Below are 8,387 nucleotides of genomic sequence, written 5' to 3'. Positions count from 1 at the left end.
CTGAAACATGAATTCTTGATGAACAGGTATAGGGTGCAGAAGAGGAAAGGAGAGGAGTCAGGGGTCAGTCTGAGGTTTTTGGCCTGAATGACGAATGATGGAGTTGCTATACACAGAAATAGGGAAGATCGCATGTGGAGATGTTTTCTTGAAAGCGAGAATTTAATTTTAGTTGTTTCAAATTTCTGTTAAACTTCAAAGCTGAAACATGAAATAAGCAGTTTTATATCAAGACTAATGTTTGACAGCTCACGAAACAACAACAACAACAACAAACTCAATAAAAAAGTGGGCTGAAGACCTAAATAGACTTTTCTTTAAAGAAGACTTACAGATGGCCAAAAAGCACATGAAAATATGCTCAGCATCGCTAATTGCTAGAGAAATGCAAATCAGAACTGCAATGAGGTACCACCTCATACCAATCAGAATGGCCATCATCAAAAAATCTACAAGCAATAAATGCTGGAGAGGCTGTGGAGAAAAGGGGGCCCTCCTACACTGTTGGTGGGAATGTAAAGTGGTGCAGTCATTATGCAGAACAGTATGGAGCTTCCTTAATAAACCAAAATTAGACCTACCATCTGACCCTGCAATCCCACTCATGGGATTAGAGAAGACTCTAATTTGAAAGGACACATTCACCCCAGTACTGTAGTCAAGACATAGAAGCAACCTGTATGTCTACTAACTGATGAATGGATAAAGAAGATGTGATGCGCACGCACGCGCGCACACACACACATATATGTATATTACTCAGACGTATAAAAGAATCAAATAATGCCATTTGCAACAAGATGGATGTACCTATAGATTATCATACTAATTGAAGTAAGTCAGACAAAGACAAATATCATATATCACTTATATTTGGAATCTAAAATATGATAGAAATGAACTTATTTACAAAGCAGAAACAGACTCACAGACTTAGAAAACAAATGGTTACCAAAGGAGAGAAAGGGGGAAGGATAAATTAGAAGTTTTGGATTAGCATATACAAACTACTATAAATGTAAAATATATAAATGACAAGGTCCTAGTGTATAGCATAGGGACTATATTCAATATTTATAGTAAACTATAATGAAAAAGAATATGTACATATGTGTAACTGAATCACTTTGCTGTATACCAGAAACTAACAGAACATTGTAAATTAACTATACTTCAGCTAAAAAAATTTTTTTTGAAGACTAACATCTGAGAGAGATGTTTGGGCTGGAGTCCTCAGCAAATAGCTGATATTTACAACCTTGGGACTGAATAATATTTCTTTAGGAATGACTCAAGATAAAAGGAAAGAATCAAATATTGAGCCTCAGAACTAATACACTAAAACAAATACTAATACTGTAGTGTATTAGAAGTTCAGGAAAAAGAATATGAACCAATAATGGAGGCAGAGAAGGAATAGCCAGTGATACAGGGAAAAAACAGGTCAAAAGAGTGCAGCGTCGTGGATGCCAAGAAAAGGCAGCGATTTGAGGAGTAGGAAAGGACTCCACCAGATGCTGCTGACAGGTCACCTGAGGTCATTGCCAGCCAGATCATTTGAGGATCTTTGAAAAATAAAAGCTTTGGGATTCTCTTGTTATTTTTTCTATGTAGAAATGTTTCCACTCCGGCTGTCTAAGGAGTGGCAGTGTAGTGACGGTGGTCAGGTAGCTGAGGTTGTAGTGCTGGCAGGAGTAGCGGCAGCAGCAGTGGGACCAGCAGTGGTGGTGGTCATGGTGGTGGGGTGATAGGAGGAGCAATACGATGGTGTTAGCCGTAGTGGTGGAACAGCAGTAGCAGTGTGGTTACGGTGGTAACTGTCATGGTAGTAGCAGTGCTGGCGGGGCTGGTTTGGTGTAGTAGTGTAGGAGCAGGAGTAGTGTGGTGGTGGCTCAGTGGTAGCAGCGGCGGTGGCGTGGTAGTGCCCTGTCAGTAGTTGGACCAGGGTGTTAGTAGCAGTGGTGGTGGCGTGGTAGTGGCCTGTCAGTAGCAGGACCAGGGTGTTAGTAGCAGCGGTGGTGGCGTGGTAGTGGCCTGTCAGTAGCAGGACCAGGGTGTTAGTAGCAGTGGTGGTGGCGTGGTAGTGCCCTGTCAGTAGCAGGACCAGGGTGTTAGTAGCAGTGGTGGTGGCGTGGTAGTGGCCTGTCAGTAGCAGGACCAGGGTGTTAGTAGCAGTGGCGGTGGCGTGGTAGTGGCCTGTCAGTAGCAGGACCAGGGTGTTAGTAGCAGTGGCGGTGGCGTGGTAGTGCCCTGTCAGTAGCAGGACCAGGGTGTTAGTAGCAGTGGCGGTGGCGTGGTAGTGGCCTGTCAGTAGCAGGACCAGGGTGTTAGTAGCAGTGGCGGTGGCGTGGTAGTGGCCTGTCAGTAGTAGGACCAGGGTGTTAGTAGCAGTGGCGGTGGCGTGGTAGTGCCCTGTCAGTAGCAGGACCAGGGTGTTAGTAGCAGTGGTGGTGGCGTGGTAGTGGCCTGTCAGTAGTAGGACCAGGGTGTTAGTAGCAGTGGCGGTGGCGTGGTAGTGCCCTGTCAGTAGCAGGACCAGGGTGTTAGTAGCAGTGGCGGTGGCGTGGTAGTGCCCTGTCAGTAGCAGGACCAGGGTGTTAGTAGCAGTGGTGGTGGCGTGGTAGTGGCCTGTCAGTAGTAGGACCAGGGTGTTAGTAGCAGTGGCGGTGGCGTGGTACTGCCCTGTCAGTAGTAGGACCAGGGTGTTAGTAGCAGCGGTGGTGGCGTGGTACTGCCCTGTCAGTAGCAGGACCAGGGTGTTAGTAGCAGTGGCGGTGGCGTGGTACTGCCCTGTCAGTAGCAGGACCAGGGTGTTAGTAGCAGTGGCGGTGGCATGGTAGTGGCCTGTCAGTAGCAGGACCAGGGTGTTAGTAGCAGTGGCGGTGGCGTGGTAGTGCCCTGTCAGTAGCAGGACGAGGGTGTTAGTAGCAGTGGCGGTGGCGTGGTAGTGGCCTGTCAGTAGTAGGACCAGGGTGTTAGTAGCAGCGGTGGTGGCATGGTACTGCCCTGTCAGTAGCAGGACCAGGGTGTTAGTAGTAGTGGCGGTGGCGTGGTAGTGCCCTGTCAGTAGTAGGACCAGGGACCAGTGTGTTAGTAGCAGCGGCGGTGGCGTGGTAGTGCCCTGTCAGTAGTAGGACCAGGGACCAGTGTGTTAGTAGCAGCGGCGGTGGCGTGGTAGTGCCCTGTCAGTAGTAGGACCAGGGACCAGTGTGTTAGTAGCAGCGGCGGTGGCGTGGTACTGCCCTGTCAGTAGCAGGACCAGGGTGTTAGTAGCAGTGGTGGTGGCGTGGTAGTGGCCTGTCAGTAGCAGGACCAGGGTGTTAGTAGCAGTGGCGGTGGCGTGGTAGTGCCCTGTCAGTAGCAGGACCAGGGTGTTAGTAGCAGTGGCGGTAGCGTGGTAGTGCCCTGTCAGTAGTAGGACCAGGGTGTTAGTAGCAGTGGCGGTGGCGTGGTAGTGGCCTGTCAGTAGTAGGACCAGGGACCAGGGTGTTAGTAGCAGTGGCAGTGGCATGGTAGTGCCCTGTCAGTAGTTGGACCAGGGTGTTAGTAGCAGTGGCGGTGGTGTGGTAGTGGCCTGTCAGTAGTAGGACCAGGGTGTTAGTAGCAGTGGTGGTGGCGTGGTAGTGGCCTGTCAGTAGCAGGACCAGGGTGTTAGTAGCAGCGGCGGTGGCGTGGTAGTGCCCTGTCAGTAGCAGGACCAGGGTGTTAGTAGCAGTGGCGGTGGCGTGGTAGTGCCCTGTCAGTAGTTGGACCAGGGTGTTAGTAGCAGTGGTGGTGTGGTAGTGGCCTGTCAGTAGTTGGACCAGGGTGTTAGTAGCAGGACCAGGGTGTTAGTAGCAGTGGCAGTGGCGTGGTAGTGGCCTGTCAGTAGTAGGACCAGGGTGTTAGTAGCAGGACCAGGGTGTTAGTAGCAGCGGCGGTGGTGTGGTAGTGGCCTGTCAGTAGCAGGACCAGGGTGTTAGTAGCAGCGGCGGTGGCGTGGTAGTGCCCTGTCAGTAGCAGGACCAGGGTGTTAGTAGCAGTGGCGGTGGCGTGGTAGTGCCCTGTCAGTAGTTGGACCAGGGTGTTAGTAGCAGTGGTGGTGTGGTAGTGGCCTGTCAGTAGTTGGACCAGGGTGTTAGTAGCAGGACCAGGGTGTTAGTAGCAGTGGCAGTGGCGTGGTAGTGGCCTGTCAGTATTAGGACCAGGGTGTTAGTAGCAGGACCAGGGTGTTAGTAGCAGCGGCGGTGGCGTGGTAGTGGCCTGTCAGTAGCAGGACCAGGGTGTTAGTAGCAGCGGCGGTGGCATGGTAGTGGCCTGTCAGTAGTAGGACCAGGGTGTTAGTAGCAGTGGCGGTGGTGTGGTAGTGGCCTGTCAGTAGCAGGACCAGGGTGTTAGTAGCAGCGGCGGTGGTGTGGTAGTGGCCTGTCAGTAGCAGGACCAGGGTGTTAGTAGCAGTGGCGGTGGTGTGGTAGTGGCCTGTCAGTAGCAGGACCAGGGTGTTAGTAGCAGCGGCGGTGGTGTGGTAGTGGCCTGTCAGTAGCAGGACCAGGGTGTTAGTAGCAGTGGTGGTGGTGTGGTAGTGGCCTGTCAGTAGCAGGACCAGGGTGTTAGTAGCAGTGGTGGTGGTGTGGTAGTGGCCTGTCAGTAGCAGGACCAGGGTGTTAGTAGCAGTGGTGGTGGTGTGGTAGTGGCCTGTCAGTAGTAGGACCAGGGTGTTAGTAGCAGTGGTGTTGGCGTGGTAGTGGCCTGTCAGTAGTAGGACCAGGGTGTTAGTAGAAGTGGTGTTGGCGTGGTAGTGGCCTGTCAGTAGCAGGACCAGGGTGTTAGTAGCAGCGGCGGTGGTGTGGTAGTGGCCTGTCAGTAGCAGGACCAGGGTGTTAGTAGCAGCGGCGGTGGCGTGGTAGTGGCCTGTCAGTAGTAGGACCAGGGTTTAGTAGCAGTGGCGGTGGCGTGGTAGTGGCCTGTCAGTAGCAGGACCAGGGTGTTAGTAGCAGCGGCGGTGGTGTGGTAGTGGCCTGTCAGTAGCAGGACCAGGGTGTTAGTAGCAGTGGTGGTGGTGTGGTAGTGGCCTGTCAGTAGTAGGACCAGGGTGTTAGTAGCAGTGGTGTTGGCGTGGTAGTGGCCTGTCAGTAGCAGGACCAGGGTGTTAGTAGCAGCGGCGGTGGTGTGGTAGTGGCCTGTCAGTAGCAGGACCAGGGTGTTAGTAGCAGCGGCGGTGGCGTGGTAGTGCCCTGTCAGTAGCAGGACCAGGGTGTTAGTAGCAGTGGCGGTGGCGTGGTAGTGCCCTGTCAGTAGTTGGACCAGGTTGTTAGTAGCAGTGGTGGTGTGGTAGTGGCCTGTCAGTAGTTGGACCAGGGTGTTAGTAGCAGGACCAGGGTGTTAGTAGCAGTGGCAGTGGCGTGGTAGTGGCCTGTCAGTAGTAGGACCAGGGTGTTAGTAGCAGGACCAGGGTGTTAGTAGCAGCGGCGGTGGTGTGGTAGTGGCCTGTCAGTAGCAGGACCAGGGTGTTAGTAGCAGCGGCGGTGGTGTGGTAGTGGCCTGTCAGTAGTAGGACCAGGGTGTTAGTAGCAGTGGCTTGGCGTGGTAGTGGCCTGTCAGTAGCAGGACCAGGGTGTTAGTAGCAGCGGCGGTGGTGTGGTAGTGGCCTGTCAGTAGCAGGACCAGGGTGTTAGTAGCAGTGGTGGTGGTGTGGTAGTGGCCTGTCAGTAGCAGGACCAGGGTGTTAGTAGCAGTGGTGGTGGTGTGGTAGTGGCCTGTCAGTAGTAGGACCAGGGTGTTAGTAGCAGTGGTGTTGGCGTGGTAGTGGCCTGTCAGTAGCAGGACCAGGGTGTTAGTAGCAGCGGCGGTGGTGTGGTAGTGGCCTGTCAGTAGCAGGACCAGGGTGTTAGTAGCAGTGGTGGTGGCATCCGGGGGGTTGAGCAGGCCTGTACTAGCAGCGGCAGCATGCTCCAGGCTCTGTCTCTCAGGCTCCATGTAGATAGCCTCACTGAGTCCTCACAGTCATCCTTCTCTTTATGGATGAGGAAACTGTGTAGCGGCAAAGTGAGCTAACTTCCCCAGAGTCACAAGGCCGTAATGTTATGGGTGGTGGCGGCATAGTCCCTAAATTGTGCCCGACTCTTGTGACCCCATGGACTGTAGCCCACCAGGCTCCTCTGTCCATGGGATCTCTCCAGGCAAGAATACTGGAGTTGGGGGGTGCCTTTCCTCCTCCAGGGGATCTTCCCGACCCAGAGATCGAACTCGAGTCTCCTGCATTGCAGGTGGCTTCTTTACAGCTGAGCCAGTGGGGAAGCCATGTTATGGGTCCGGAACTCAAACCCTGCCCTTCTGATCCCATGGCCTTTCTATTAACCACTCTGCTATACCCACACTCAGGGAGCAGGAGCAAGGGTCATCATCGTGCCCTGGTTCAACAGATTACACTTTAGGCATCAGGTTCCATCATGCTTTATTATGAAAGCTAGGCTTCTGATTCTGTAACCATTTTTCTAGAATATCTTGTTCTTGTTTATTTACTGAATTATTTCCATTTCAATCTAAAACCAATTTGAAGCAGCTTATATGACTTATACAGCATAAAGAAATAATAAATGATGCAGTGTGGTAGACACCTTGCTTCCATCAGCCATTCTAATACCTGGCATACTTGTGGTAGGAAAATTATAACATTTATTGCTTCAAGATTTTCTTGCCAAGATTCAGAAGGTAATATGCAAATTTTGACAAACTCTTCATAATTGTTCATGTTTTTAAAACATGAATGGTAAATTTCCTTTGACATTTAAGTATAAATAGCATGTTGAACTTTTTGCACTATACATAATCAAAATATTATCTGAATTATAAACACATTATAATTGCAGATAGCACAGCGAAAGAATAGTTTATTCTAACTCAAATTTAGCCTTAGAGTCATTTTTGTCTATTTCATATTTCTCTAAAATAATACAAACAGGCTTCCTATTTTTTATAATAATATAGAATGCTTCAACACAATGCAAAAATATACCTTTGACCACAAATTATTTTAGTCGTGGTGGCCATTTAAATTCATTGTTGCAAGCGATAAATTGGAGAAGGTTGTGAGAAGTTCAAGTGGAGATGCCTGTAGGCAGGCAGGTAAGCATCTGTGACCTAGGTAGGCCCAGTGGTACCACTTAGAGCACAGTGTTGTAGGCAAAGTGTGATTGCAAAGCCAGTCAAAGACAGGAGACACAAACTAACACAAATCCACTCCCATCATCAAGGTACTCCAATTGGGAATGAATATAAGTGTGTGTGTGTGTGTGTGTGTGTGTGTGTGTGTACACGCACACTCAGTCGCTTCAGTCCTGTCTGACTCTTTGTGACTCTATGGACTGTAGCCTGCCAGGCTCCTCTGTTCATGGAATTCTCCAGGCAAGAGTACTGGAGTGGGTTGCCATTCCATTCTCCAGGAGATCTTCCTGACCCAGGGATCGGACCCATGTCTCTTGGGTCTCCTGCTTTGGCAGGTGGATTCTTTACCACTTCGCCACCTAGGAAGCCTGTGTATGTATATAGACATGTATAAAAAGACCTCAAATTAAACATGTTTAAAATAGGACGTGTTCTGAATTTTTCTATTTGCCTCTAGTCTCTCAGCTCTCTATCCATTCTTCATATCACCACCAGAACAAGTATATTAAAGTTCGTGGGTTGTTTTTCTTCTGAAAGTCTTCTGAAGATAATTGCCAATAAGATCCATGGAATCCATGCTTGCTTGGGCAGGGTGACTTGCTAAAACAACAGTCATTTATTCTTTGCCTCCCAACTGCAAAAGCTGGAAAGCACATGCTCCTTGTCTCAGCCTCTCTTTCACTTGCAAGTGGCCACTGACTCATTTTTAAACAATGAGATAAAAGACCACTGGAGATTCTTGGGGAGATTGATTTTCTGATAAAAAGAACATGTGTGGTTGTTGCTGTTGTTTCTTCCTGTTTCCTATATTGAATATGATCATAATGACTGTAGATTAGGCATTCATTTTGTCACCACATGGAGACAGATATAAGGATAAAAAGTCCCTAAAGATGGCAGAGTAGTAGAAAGACTTTGGTCCTTGAGGACTCTGTAGAACTGGTGACACAACCCCGAGACTGTCTACTTTTGGATGTATTGTTAAGAAAACAATAAATTGTCTTTATGTTTTAATCAGGTTTTCTGTTTCTTGCATATGATATTATTTCTAATTCAGCTTTGCATTCAAACACCTACACTATCTGATTTGAAGTTGTCCTTCCATACATATCTGTTTTCTTGGCTAACTGATCACTATGTTTCAAAAAATCTTCACTATTTCCATTTCTAGAACATGCCCTGGCCTTTCCTGCATCAGTGATTTAGCTCCTGTTATTTCTTTTGTGTGGAATTCATTTTTTATT

General features: G+C 49.2%; 1 protein-coding gene across 1 annotated transcript; it reads right to left on the bottom strand.

The window, feature by feature from the left end:
- Positions 1–1,663: 1,663 nt before the first annotated feature.
- Positions 1,664–3,511, bottom strand: LOC139038217 (uncharacterized). The gene is made up of 2 exons (XM_070476412.1): positions 3,206–3,511; positions 1,664–3,121 (listed from the first exon to the last, which is right to left on the bottom strand). The coding sequence occupies exons 1-2, from the start codon at positions 3,509–3,511 to the stop codon at positions 1,664–1,666; spliced, it is 1,764 nt and encodes a 587-aa protein (XP_070332513.1).
- Positions 3,512–8,387: the final 4,876 nt, after the last annotated feature.

This window comes from Odocoileus virginianus, chromosome 14 (assembly GCF_023699985.2).
Source record: "Odocoileus virginianus isolate 20LAN1187 ecotype Illinois chromosome 14, Ovbor_1.2, whole genome shotgun sequence".
NCBI lineage: Eukaryota > Metazoa > Chordata > Mammalia > Artiodactyla > Cervidae > Odocoileus > Odocoileus virginianus.
The sequence above is the reverse complement of the archived record's forward strand: the minus strand, read 5'-3'. Positions and strand labels throughout refer to the sequence as shown.

Excerpts from the sequence above, each read along its gene's own strand:
- LOC139038217 (XM_070476412.1), bottom strand. The coding sequence starts at position 3,511 with ATGCCACTGCCACTGCTACTAACACCCTGGTCCCTGGTCCTACTACTG. Across the intron at positions 3,122-3,205 it reads CCGCTGCTACTAACACACTG|GGCACTACCACGCCACCGCC; the intron begins GTCCCTGGTCCT and ends TACTACTGACAG.